This window comes from Accipiter gentilis, chromosome 3 (genome assembly GCF_929443795.1).
Source record: "Accipiter gentilis chromosome 3, bAccGen1.1, whole genome shotgun sequence".
NCBI classification, from domain to species: domain Eukaryota; kingdom Metazoa; phylum Chordata; class Aves; order Accipitriformes; family Accipitridae; genus Astur; species Astur gentilis.
In genome coordinates this window covers 18,083,910-18,097,373 of record NC_064882.1, presented here as the reverse complement: position 1 = coordinate 18,097,373, position 13,464 = coordinate 18,083,910, and the positions used below count along the sequence as shown (strand labels likewise).

Sequence of the window (13,464 nt, the reverse complement as noted above, 5' to 3'; positions counted from 1 at the left end):
AGAGGGGTCAACTTAAACATGGGAGAATCAATGATTAGAAAGGATAAAGTGAGGGTGGCAGGGCACAGTAGAAGATGAATTTGAATGAGTTGAGCTCCCATGTGCAGATGTGCTCCTGATGTTTTCTTGCTTGTTTTTATTTAAGACTTGTACTTGATGACAGTATTTCATATTTGCCTTTTCTGCTTAACAGCAACAGTAATAACAATAATACCACTGGTCTGGCTAAGTGAGCGTGCTCTTTCCGCACAAGAATCACAACCCGTAGAGGAATGGCAGCGGGAAACAAGGCAAATTGCTGTTACTTTCTGAATAAATAATGCTCTCCTTTGTGTTCAGGTCGAATCCTTGGTTCTGGTGCGTTTGGAAAAGTAGTTGAAGGGACTGCATATGGATTGAGTCGCTCTCAACCGGTGATGAAAGTAGCTGTGAAAATGCTGAAACGTAAGTTGTCGCAGTTCCATTTCCCCAGCTGGGTAGGGCATGTTCCCACAGGGTTACTTAAGCACTGCTTATGTATAAATAGATTCTCCATATCTGAAGTTGAAAATGAGCTGTGGAATGACTGAAATTTAAAATTATAGTTCAGCTTGCTTCATGGCATTTCAAGACTGAAAGTCTCCAGGTGTCTGAAAACATCCAAAGTCTGGTTTTAGCTGTATGGAATGTAATAGCCACAATAACTCAGCAAGATCAGAAAAAGATAAAATAACCATGAATGTTTGTGAAGAAGTGAAAGCTACACAAGAAAGGAGAGATAGGCAGGTCTCATGTGAGAATCTTAAGCTCACTGAAGATTTCCCCATTCATAAAAGCTGAGAAGCTGATGCAGTGATTCTGGAGGAACCATAAGGACTTGCTTGTGTTGAAACAAGCAGCTTGTAAAGTGCCTCTGTGACACCTGGGCAAGGCACTGTACCCCCGGAGAGGGACAAACAGACTGGGTTAGCTATTGAACTGCATCAAATGAGTCCTTTATTAATGATTTGTGACTCCTCTCCAAGACTTAAGAAAGCCCTTTATCAGGTAAAGGACACCGTCTTCTTCAAGAAACCATGGTAGCAATGCTTAACTGAGGCAAGCAAGGAGAAATTTTTTGTTGTTGTGAAAAAGGCAATTGCTTTCACTGAGTGGCTGGTGGTTTTTTTTTTTTTTTTTCAACAGCTACAGCTAGATCAAGTGAAAAGCAGGCACTCATGTCTGAACTGAAGATAATGACACATCTTGGCCCTCACCTGAATATTGTGAATCTGCTTGGAGCTTGTACAAAATCAGGTGGGTTTGGCTGGGAAAATGGAGGTTTCTTGTGGAGCCATCACTCACCATTTAACAAGCACACAAATTTCAAGTAAAGGATTTAACAATAAATATAAACAGATAAAAGGTTTCACAAACCTACTTGATATTTGGTAGTAGTTGCAGGCATAACTTAGTAAATAAAAATATATTAACCCACAATACTTTTTATGTTTTATGTTCTATTTCCTACTATTTTTGGAGTATGGGGGTTGTTTTTTTTTTTAAAGACCCCACTCATCAATGCATGATTTTGCTTTATCAGGTCCTATTTACATCATTACTGAATACTGCTTTTATGGTGATTTGGTGAACTATCTGCATAAGAACAGGGACAATTTCCTGAACCGACACCCAGAGAAGCCAAAGAAAGATTTGGATATCTTTGGGATGAACCCAGCTGATGAAAGCACAAGAAGGTGGGAAAAAAGGAAAAAAAAAAAAAGTATGACCTGCAACTTAAGGAAATGTCATTATTAACCCTTACTCCATTCCTCTCATTCTTTGGTTTAGAGCCCTCCCTAATTCTTCTCATTAGAGTTTTATTTATCAGCTTTCATAGATCTGGGAAGGTTTCAGCATTTTTTGTTCAGTGTCCCTGACATGTGTCCTAGATCCACGTTCCCCCTGCGTAGAGATGCCTGCAGTCCCAGGACGACCGTGGGTTCTCCATAGACATACTGAGGTCCCAAAGAACATTTCCATTAATAAAGCTTTTCTGTAAAAACATCCTTTTGCCTCTACCAACCTAAGTTTTAAAAGTAAAGTGCGACTACCTGGTTTCCTTGTTTCCCTGCTTGGGGAATTTCCACTGTCCAAAACTCCTCCCCTTCAGACAACCTGACAGTTTGTTCTCTAAGCTCAAGTACTCTCCTTTATCTACCAATGGCTTAGCCACTCTCAATAGTTGCCTTACGGTTCATCCCATAGCTTTTTCCAGATGACGGCGGAGGAAGCTTGTCGTCATACATTCAGCAATAAAGCAATGCCATAAAAGTAGCCAGGATTTAGAAGGTGAACAGGCATTCCTTCAAAAAATCACTCGGGCAAATACATCAGCTGACTCAGTAGCTGAGTACAGCCAGGACTATTCATCTGAGAATGGGTTTGTTCAGCAGGACTGAATTTGATGCAAACTGTCTGGGTGAATAAATTACATCTATCATTCGGAATACCTTGAACTAAAAGCCCTAGGTAGTAATACTTGAATCCAGTGGGATTTGGGGAAGTTAGATAATATATGTTTACATACCTGGCTATTGACAGAAGGATAAGTTTGAAGCACTTGTGTTTGACTACAGTGATACATGGTAACATGTACTAATATGTGATAATACATGGTTATGTCATAATACATGATCTTTATGTATTCCCTATCAAGAAGCCACCTCTTATATTTCAGAGCAATACAATTGTACCCCATAAGAGAACTGTTAGTTCTACAGGATGCTGTGGCAGGGAAATCACCTGGGCAATAGTAGCTGATACACCTGTATTTTTTTTCCAATTTCAGTTATGTGATATTATCATTTGAAAACACTGGAGAATACATGGACATGAAACAAGCTGATACCACTCAGTACGTGCCAATGCTGGAAAGGAAGGAGGGATCTAAGTACTCTGATATTCAGAGATCTGTGTATGATCGTCCTGCTTCATATAAGAAGAAATCTATGTCAGGTAATGTAGAATTGTCCCTTCTGCATACATCATTGATACAAATAATTCTTGCATAAATGCGTATCTTATTTTTGCCCTGGTAAACTACTTAGCTGTGTTCGACAAGCGTGTGAGTATAAGCTATAAGCTAAAAGTTTATGCTTATGTTCTTCATTATGCTCTGGGGATAGGAGTGCATGCTCCTGGAGCGGAAGGGGTCCAGTTGTGTATTTGCTTCTATGCTGAAGCGCTGAGCGGCTGTGCTCTGCAATGGGGCTGTAGGCACTCTTTGGAGGCAGTGATTTTATCAGTCTTGTAGTTTGCAAGATTTTGAGCAATAGCAATGAACAATAATAATAGTAATTTATATTGCTCTGTTTCCACTTACATTTCACATTAACCGACACTTAGCAAATGCAGAACACTCCCAAATACTTTCCTGGATTATGTAATGAAGATAATGAATACATCCCATTCCCTGGCCCTGTTCTCAGAAACCAAATATGCTTTGCTTTAAAAATAGGCACCATCACTTCTGCCTCTAGGCCTCAGAAACTGAACCATATCCAGTCCCAGATTTACATGGCAGACTAATGTACTCATATTGTGCTCTAGGACAGTCAGGGTCGATGAATCACTGCATTTTGACTGTTTTTTTGCTGACATCTTTCATAAAAAAATAAGAACTGTTGCCATAGAATTCCTGACCCTTTTTGCTGGTATTGGATTAGTCCCAGTGAATACTTGCTGGGAAATATAACAGCATTCAGCAAAAGTAAATGGATAAGAATATACATGCGTGCACAAAAACCTCGTGAAGGTACCACCTCTAAATAACTGGTTTTGTACTACACGCTGAGTGTTGTAAACAACCTGTATAACACTTCAGTGATCCTTTTTAATTTTACCTTTCTCTGTAGTTCTCTGGGGAAAAAACACAGACGGGACAAAACCCAAAACCTATATCTAATACTGGATGTTTTTAAGAATGCAGTATGTGTCAGTGACTGATGCAGACATTAAAAGTGGTTAGTTGTTATGAAAAGACTGGTTTGGTCATGGTACTCTCTTAAAATCATCAGCTCCGAATCATGATAGGTAGGGGGAAATGGATGCTGCTTTCACACTCCACAGCACAAACACATTTTTCTCTCTGTTTCAATAGAATCAGAAGTAAAAAACCTTCTTTCAGATGACAGTTCGGAGGGCCTCAGCCTACTGGACTTGCTGAGCTTCACCTACCAGGTTGCCCGGGGAATGGAATTCTTGGCTTCTAAAAATGTAAGTAAATGGAAGAGAGTGTAAAAAAGTCTTCATTGCCAACTATGGGTTTCAATTTAGATTCTGAAAACATGACACAATACAATATTCTTTTTGGGCTTGTAGACAGCTTTCTGACTTACCTGGCAACTGAGATCCCCACAGTAGGAAAAATCAAAGCAGCAGTTAGTCCTCTTCTCCTGTTGCAGCCTGTGATGTTCATGGAGTCAGGGTGCCAGAGATGGTGGTGGATCTAGGCAGGGTCTGGGTGGAGGGTCCATACAGCCGCAGACCAGCATGGTCAGAAGCATAGACATATCATTAGTACATGATGGGTAGAAGGGGAAAGGGTGTCATCACTTTTGTCTCTCTCCCACTGCAATGCATCCGCATGAGCCCTCGCTGTTTCTGAGGACTGGTTAGCGGGGCAATACAGGTGCCTGTTCAGTAGAAGGGCTTGTTAAGACTGTGTCCAGAAAGTCAACAGATCTTTTTCAGGGATCTTTGCAAGGGAAATGACCCTTGTGGAATTAGCATGTCCTTGAACAACTTAATTTCTCTCCATACAGTGTGTGCACCGTGACTTGGCAGCTCGTAATGTCCTCCTGGCTCAAGGAAAAATCGTGAAGATCTGTGACTTTGGGCTGGCTAGAGACATCATGCATGATTCCAACTATGTCTCCAAGGGCAGCGTATGTACTTCTTAATCTCCTGAGCTCTGCTTTAACTGAAATGAGAACTGTCAGTTTTAGATACTGTTTAATGTTCTTGCCATTCAATGCTGGTTACGTTAATTGACCATTGGGATGAACGCTCCTGAGAACAATTTTTCTTCAGTTCATTAATTCCTGTAACTTTCCTAATTCTGCTTTAAAGCCAAAAAGTACTTGGCCACACTTACTACTTCACAGGCTTACATTTTAACTGGCAAGTTTTGTGACTGGATAAATTATTAAGGAACTGTCACTATGATATGGAGAGTAGTGACACATCAATCAATGACATATCAGATCTAGATCAGCAGCGCCAGCTTTTGTATCATACCTTCAATCAGCCTGGTCATTTTCTAGTGATAAAATTAATGTTGTTATGGCTTAGTTTTTGTGGGGAGCAAATAGCAGCATTGCTTATAGTCCAGGTACCTCTGTGTTATATGGAATCAAAAATACACACTAGCCAGGTTAACACAACTTTTCTTATTAGAGAGAACTTAATCCTGGCTATCAAACACCAGTTGTAATGGGAAGCATTTCTTTAATGACTCATCTGAGTGGTTTGGGGTTTCTTTCTTTTTGCTACAGACTTTCCTCCCAGTAAAATGGATGGCACCTGAAAGCATTTTTGACAATCTGTACACAACTTTAAGTGATGTCTGGTCTTATGGCATTCTGCTCTGGGAAATATTTTCTCTTGGTACGTACTGTGAACACTTTCTTATGTGTAGTGATTAAGCTTTGTCAGTTCAAGCTGTTCTCCATAAAGTATTTCAAATTCTGCAGTAAAAATATATGTGTGAAATCAACTGTTAGTTATTCTTCTATACTGGGTTTCAGATCCCAACGTTAGGCATGAAGTGAAATGTCCATACTCTCCCAAAGTTCTCTTTAGATTTTTTTTTTGCAAGATACTTTTTTTTTTTTGCTAGAATACTGAAAGCACTGAGTAAAAAGCTTTTGTGGAAAAGTATTGGTGTGCTGAGCCAGGATGGTTTTTCTGGCTAACACGCGAAGGAACATGCCTCCCCCTTGCAACAGGGTGCCTGGGGCTGCAGCCCAGCCCAGCGGCTGGTTTGAAACAGTCTCTTTATATGTGTTTCCAAAGAGCCCGTCTTACTCCCATTACAGAATGAAAACAAATGTCAATCTTCTGGGACACTGATTTCTCATTTCCAGGTCAGCACTGTTCACACAGTTGGTTTATGGCAGCGTAAAGTGGTTATGACAATGTATAGCAGTTACAGACAATGTACAGTTCCCAACTGGGAACAGCCTGGCTCTTTCCTCAGCCTCATTAATTAGCCTCCCGGGCGGGTGGCTGGCCTGCTTCAGTAAGCGTGCATTGCCCAGATTTACTTCCAGCAGAATTAATCATGCCTGTATTGTATCTACTACTGCCCCACGGCAACCCCAAGCCTAATGTTATTTTCTAGAATAAGTTGTCATATAGCTGCTTCTCAGAAAACAGCAGTTGCACCACTACTTAGGGTATTGATTACTGTAATCTCTGGGCATCATATGATCCTGTAAAAATCCATTCCCCAGCATCCCTGGGAGGCATGGGAGTGCCGTTGGATAGCTCAGGAACAGAGGCACAGCTAAGCCTGTAAGGAAGGCACTGAAGCTCAGTTTTAGGTGAAAATCCTGCTTTTGAAAGGGCTGAGGTTTCTGGAGTATTATTATAGTATGCCTCCTCCACCTGAGAAAGATGATCTTTCTTGGGAAGCAAAACGTATCCTCAGCAGTGTTTGTTAAGAAGGTCAACTTTGACATCTTGTTGCAACACTGACTTCAGCTTGAATGATCCTTTTACACACCAGCTACAACTGAGCATGAGTGCAATGATGTTTGCATGCTGTGGCCCCCAAATGATCACTTAACTGTGTCAGCTCAGGGGCCAAGTCCAAACTTTTCGACAACTCATGCACCCAAGGTTAGCTCTTGTCTTATGCTATCTGCCCAGGTGGGAAGACTCTTATCTGTCGTGCAGGTGCCAAAGGCAATAAAACCAGACAGAGCAAGTGACTTGCCTAAGGTCACACAGAAAGTCAGTGGCAGAGCAGAGCCATGACTTCAGATCTGCCAAATGCGGGTTGATGACCTGATCCAGGTATCATCCAACCTCTGTGCCCAGTCAATACATTCTATAGACACTGTAAAGGTATTTTTTTCTAAGTAGTACCTACTTCAATCTTTCCTAGCCAACATTTCACGTCAGGGCTTAATGTGGTCAAGACAACAGCTCTGATGTGAAACACTGGCTAGGAAAGATTAATTCTGATGGCATGTCAAATTATAGCATTAACACTTTTGACATGAACAGCAAGACAGTATTTGGCAACTCTGCATGGATAGTCGAGTATAGAGTAGTATGTTTTCTTCTCTTTTATCTGCAGGTGGTACACCATATCCTGGCATGATGGTCGATTCTACTTTCTACAATAAGATCAAGAGTGGATACCGAATGGCCAAACCCGATCATGCTACCAATGAAGTGTATGTGTGCATTTGGCTTTTCCATACCTGGCCAGTCTCCAGACAATTTTGGCTTTAGTTTCTGTTTGGTTAGTCATTTTCCTTTACCAGCTGGTTAAATTGGTTTCCATTTTATCTGCAGGTATGAGATCATGGTGAAGTGCTGGAACAGTGAACCAGAGAAAAGACCTTCTTTTTACCATTTGAGTGAAATTGTGGAGAGCTTGTTGCCTGGAGAGTACAAAAAGGTTTGTTCTTTGAAATTTTCTCTGTGTTTTCTAGGTACTGTTTAGAGGTAATTAAAAGTGTTGTTCCAGCCATCAGAGCCATGAGCAGTGAACTGGCACATCCTAACCTACGTGAATTACATGATTTGGACAGGGACATTGCATGTTCTGTTTCTGCATGCAAGCTTACCGAGAGAAGCAGTTCTACAGTGTTAGCTGGGAAGCAGGGCTCTCCATTTCTAATGAAATCCTACCAGCTCTATTTTTCTACTGGAGAATGGGTTTTATATGTTTTCATGGGATTTTCTAGGCAGTGAAAGAATTCTAGACAGGGGACTACTTGGCCCATGTGTATGATCTCCCTATCCCTTTGGACCCTGACATCAGCAAGTTTTCCCCTTGTACTTCTGGTACCTCTGGACAAGCTCTGCCTGCCCCATCATTCAGTGTTTCATTTTCCCACCTACCTTCACCCCCTTCCCCCTCTCCCTACCCCTCTTTCACATCTGTTTGTCTGCTCTGTGCTGCCACACTCACTCCTGCATCATCTAAAACTTACGTGTCACTTCTCCCTTTGAATTATTTGAAGATGCTGGGCTTCTCTCTCCAGTGTTGCTGGCTTATAGGGCAGAGTATTTGCTGGGTTAATGAATCACAGCTCCCCATCTGAAGAAAGGCAGCCTTAGTGAATAGTATCTAATGAGGGGTTTAAAATGAATATTTTCAGAGCTACGAGAAGATTCACCTGGACTTCCTGAAAAGCGATCACCCAGCTGTCACACGCATGAGGGGGGACTGTGACAATGCTTACATTGGTGTCACCTACAAGAATGAAGACAAGCTGAAGGACAGGGAGAGCGGATTTGATGAGCAGAGGCTCAGTGCTGACAGTGGATACATCATCCCCCTGCCCGACATTGACCCTGTTTCTGAAGATGAGCTTGGCAAAAGGAACAGGCACAGGTAGGTGTGGTTTACAGATCATATAGCCCATAGTCACTGTTCGGGATCATGTTTGGCATTGTGCATTAACACTTTTTAGCATCCTACTCCACAAACGGTTTCCTTAGCTCTGTTGAAACTGTTGTTTGGGAAGGTCCCATGTAAATATGGTACTATGACTGGCCACAGTGTTTTCAATGGGCAAAAACTAATTTTGCCTTTTTTGTGATGGCCAGGGCAAGGGGACTTCTGGTAGGGTGCTCCTGTGTGTCACTGCAACTCCCTTGCTAGCTTGGCCGCGTCACAGTGGCTGTCTGGCGGCTCCGTGGGCACATTTTGCAACACATCTTGCCTACAGCTCAATGCCTTGGAGCTGCATATGAGATTTCAAGGGATTGATTTGTTCTGTGAAAGACCAGATCCAAAATTTGGGAGAAGTTGTTTTTAGTATCTTCCATGGTATTCTTTTCATTGACAGCAGAGCATGCAGGACTTTTTACTGCTCCCTAGTCAGTTTGCATGACCGATTCCGCTACAGCACAACACCGTGCAACCCTTCGTGTGAAAGAGAGGGGGCTTAATTCAGCACTTAATTCATAGTATATAGAATTAGCAACCTAGATACTTCTTTTTTTGATATTTTTGCGCAATTTTCGAGAAAGGGATGAATGAAGTCTCTAAGAAGCACTATTCAGATTAAGATTTATTACCCCTCTCTGTTATTCTTATCTTACTGTCTGTTACTGTTATCTTATTTTCACCTGGCCTCCCTAGATTTACCTAAGTGACCTATTGTCACAGCAGTGTCATAAAGCTATTTCTCTAATGGGTCTCCAGTGGAAAGTGCTTGGAGGAACATATGAACAACCCGCTCCTGTGAATTCCAAGGTGGTTCATTACTCTTGAGATACAAGATGTATCATCTCCTAAGAAGCGGGTGGTCAGAGTCACCTAAGATTGCGCCATGGGTCAGAAAGCATGTGGGGAGGTAGTGTTCAGTTCTGCTAGAGACTGGAGTACTCATCCAGCCACATTTGCCATGTATTTTCTCTCTGAGATGTTTGTCTCTTCCAGTTCCCAGACATCTGAAGAAAGTGCCATTGAAACCGGTTCCAGTAGCTCCACTTTCATCAAAAGAGAGGACGAGACCATTGAGGACATTGACATGATGGACGACATTGGGATCGACTCCTCAGACCTGGTGGAGGACAGCTTCCTGTAACCCCACAGACACCTTCCAGCTCTGCACACGGGCAAGCTTGCTGTGTCGTCTACAGACTTCTGCTCCCCAGAGAAAACCACTTTATTGCAATGTCAAGGATGTGAGGAGGAGGTGGATTTGTACAGAGAAACTCCCAGCGATGGGCAGAGGAATCAGCCTGACTATGAATGAAAAAGACATGTCGAAGATGGATTTTTTTAGTGTTGCTTCTTGCAGTACTTCAGTAGCATCTCAGTGTTGTTTGCCATTTGAACTGGTAGGAGGACGAAGGAAAAGGCCACAAACAGACCAGTTTTGTGTTTCAAGGGCATTCATATGACTTTGATGGATCGAATTTCCACTGCAGCAATACTTTACCATTGTAATTATGTAAATAACTGTCTACTCAAGGATCTTTTGAGGTGCACATTGAACATATGCCATGGATTTTAGAAGAGATCGCTCATGAATTTTGTGTACTTCCTCCCTCAATCTCAATGTCAGCTGCTGTTGAACTATCATGTGAATTGAAGAACATGCAAAAACCACTTTTGGACCAAAAAGGTCTAAAACCACAAGGGACTGACCGGTACTACAAAACATGTTACTTTTTACCATTAATGCAAGTAACAGGGAATAGTAATAATAATAATAATAATTAAAAACCAGTCTATGATAGGTGTTAGAAACCTAGTAAGTCTTTATTAACTATAGAAGATAGCTGTTTTCAAGATAATACTACTACTGTTTTCAGTAACACTAAATGTATATTTTACAATTCATTGTCCTTCAGTAAAAGCACAGTCTCAAGAAACTTTTTTAAGTACAAGGAAAAAATTTATGACCTGAAAATGTTTATGAAACAATTCTTTTTTTTGGCTCTACGCAGTATGGTAACTGCTCTGGTTAGCCAAAACTACTTTAACACGGAGAAAAATTTAAGATTTTGTTTTCTATCGTGAGCTGAGTAGCTTTTCTAATCAGGTATACTAGAAGCAATGATTGTCCTCTGATTAAGGGAGGTTCCAAAAATATAAATTAAAAAAAAAAAAGTTATGCCAGATCTCCAAGATGCTGGAGAATGAAAGATTATGATAAACCACCAGCAACATCCCATTATTAGTGTTTCACGGGTACTGAAAAGAAATCCTATCCTGGGGTTAGCTGTGAAGAATCGATTTGATATTTGAAATGCTCAAGGAACAAAGACATCTCTCCCAGCCTGGAACTCAAGTTTAAACTAGCAGAAATAATTCTGCATCAAATATTCTTGTCTTAGTTTTCAGGTTTCAACAGGAACAGAAAACTCTGACTATTATCTTTGCAGACTGTAACTACAACTAGTAATTGCTTCCAAGAGTGTTTTTTAGAAGAAGGTGCATGAAAATGAACCTGCTCTCAGCCTGCAATAGTTGTTTTTTGACACCACTTTTATGAACAAAGTGTTACGATTACTGCTATCACTGTACAATGTGTTATTGAGATATGATGCTTTGGAAGACTTACATGTGAAAAAAGGTACATCACTGCGAAGGGCCCCATCCTTTCTGGTGCTCAACTTTCAAACTAAACCTTAATCCAGTGCGATGAGCGTGTTGCAGGACGTGCTCAGCCTCTGGCACAACACAACCAATGCAAATGCAGTGCAAACTCATCCCTGTGTTGCAGTATTTTTCCTAGGAAGTGTGAAAGACGGGCCAGCAGTGACCGACAGAACGTGCAGCCATGTTAAACTACAGTTTAACTTGAAATGGCCCTAAGAAAAGCTACACAAGTCCCCTTGACTTCACTTGTTGTGGACAGTTGTGAATCAAATGAAAGCAAATGTGATGTAGTCAGTGTTACAGGCAAATAATTCTGGGTCTGGGTTTCAAAATGTCACCTGGCTGAGGCCATGTACAAACGTACTCAGATGTGAAAACAGGACCAGCAGCGAGGCACCCACATTTTCAACGTGATGGATACTGACAATCAGAGGGAACTGTGAGTGATGGCGCATCCTCCATTTCTTGCAGTCAACAGATCAAGACCAAGTGTCTTCCTGGGAGCCATGCTTTAGCCAAACACGTGTCACTGAGCTCTGTACGGGGACAACTGTGAAACATAAAGACTCTCGATAAAGCCAGGACAGATGAGACGATGTGAAGTCTCCCTCCAGCTATGAACTATGAATTGAGGAAACACAAATTGTCTATTGGATATCCCAGATATCTGAATGGCCACTTGAGACCACATGTGCCTTAATTTGCATGCGTAGTCATCACAACTACACATTCAAATTAGGCAAGCAATTTCACCTGCATTTTTGCACATGGCCTAGTGTTCTTCAGGGTTTGAAAATCAGCCCCAGCATGTTTTATTATACCAGCTACTGGAATCTAAGGACATTTTCATGCGGTCTCCCTCCCCCCTCACTGGTTTCATTCTGTACCTCGCAGCACATCTCAGGGCTAGACCCAGATGGTGGATGTGAACCAGAGCTGGCTCACTTTCTGATGCATGGTAATGCATCCTGTCATGAGTATCGTGTAGATGCACTGCATCCATGGCAGGGGTCTAGCCAAACCCAGCTCATTGCAGGCTTGGAATCAGATAAGCTGGCCTGGAAACTGGAATGAGAAGCAGAGGAAGAGAGAGGATTTACAAGAGAGGGAGAAGTGCGAGAGGATGATTCATTTAGTTTTACAATATTATCAGTATTACAGACTTTTTCTTTTATGGCTTAATTTTTGAGAAGCCACTGGAAGAGATATTCCCAAACCTTTTGCTACAGTAATTGTATAACGACAATCAGCATTAGCCTACGAAACACAGCTTTTGATTTGGAATGGCCAACCAATTCCTTACAGTGTGGTCTGCAACTTGTACAAAATGGTCCTATTACATGATGAAGGACGTGAGATATGATGATGTTATACATCAATATGTATATAAGTATTTTTATATAGACTTCTAGAATACTGCCAAAACATTTATGACAGCTATATCACTGCCTTTGTTTATATTTTTTTTACTGTGATATATTCCACAGGCACGTTAACTGTTGCACTTTGAATGTCCAAAAGTTATATTTTAGAATAATAAAGAAGGAAGTGTTTCCAAAATGGTGGCTGTTGTGAAATGTTTGAAGAAGGGCAAACTGGCCTGAGTGATGGTAGGCACAAAATGTATTTCAAAAATGCCCCTGTTGATATTTTGTCTTTGAAAAAAATCCTGTAAATTAAGATCTCTATATTTCAATAAATGATATATAATTTAAGGATATGTGAGGGGTCTATACTCACTTATTGAAAGATGATTGTATAGAATCAGTCTTGCTTGGGTTTTTTTTTCCCCCAAAAGGTCTCTGGTTAGTTGAGTGCTCTGCAAATCCATCAGGCAGCAATGACAAGCAGGTCTCTCAGCCCTTCCAGTGGGCATAGTCGGGAAGCACCTGCAGCAAATGACCCGGACAGCAAATGACATCTATGGGGAGCGATGTTGTCCTTCAAAACACAGCAGGTGTGGTGCTCCAGCAACTGCTGTCCGGAGCAGAGCATGTACCCCAAGGCGGGCGCTGGGCTCCCCGCATGAGATGAAACCCCTCTTGACATAGGCACCGTGTGTGTTGGGGGAGTTTGATGCCTGCTGCGCTGCACACACCGAGGAAAGGGGGGACACGGGACGCAAACGGACATGCTGCACTGCC

The 13,464-nt window shown here is 41.6% G+C and overlaps 1 protein-coding gene across 3 annotated transcripts in view; it reads left to right on the top strand.

Moving 5' to 3' along the window:
- The window catches only part of PDGFRA (platelet derived growth factor receptor alpha), a 35,801-nt gene extending 22,805 nt beyond the window's left edge, over positions 1-12,996 (top strand). For 2 of the 3 annotated variants that reach the window (XM_049831446.1, XM_049831436.1), the window contains exons 13-23: positions 340-444; positions 1,165-1,275; positions 1,562-1,715; positions 2,810-2,976; positions 4,121-4,236; positions 4,785-4,907; positions 5,517-5,628; positions 7,328-7,427; positions 7,549-7,654; positions 8,361-8,596; positions 9,650-12,996. In XM_049831446.1, coding sequence (XP_049687403.1) covers positions 340-444; positions 1,165-1,275; positions 1,562-1,715; positions 2,810-2,976; positions 4,121-4,236; positions 4,785-4,907; positions 5,517-5,628; positions 7,328-7,427; positions 7,549-7,654; positions 8,361-8,596; positions 9,650-9,797 — 1,478 coding nt within the window. In that variant the 3' untranslated portion in view covers positions 9,798-12,996. The remainder of the gene's footprint in view (positions 1-339; positions 445-1,164; positions 1,276-1,561; positions 1,716-2,809; positions 2,977-4,120; positions 4,237-4,784; positions 4,908-5,516; positions 5,629-7,327; positions 7,428-7,548; positions 7,655-8,360; positions 8,597-9,649) is intronic. The other variant, XM_049831456.1, reaches the window with a different exon arrangement.
- Positions 12,997-13,464: the final 468 nt, after the last annotated feature.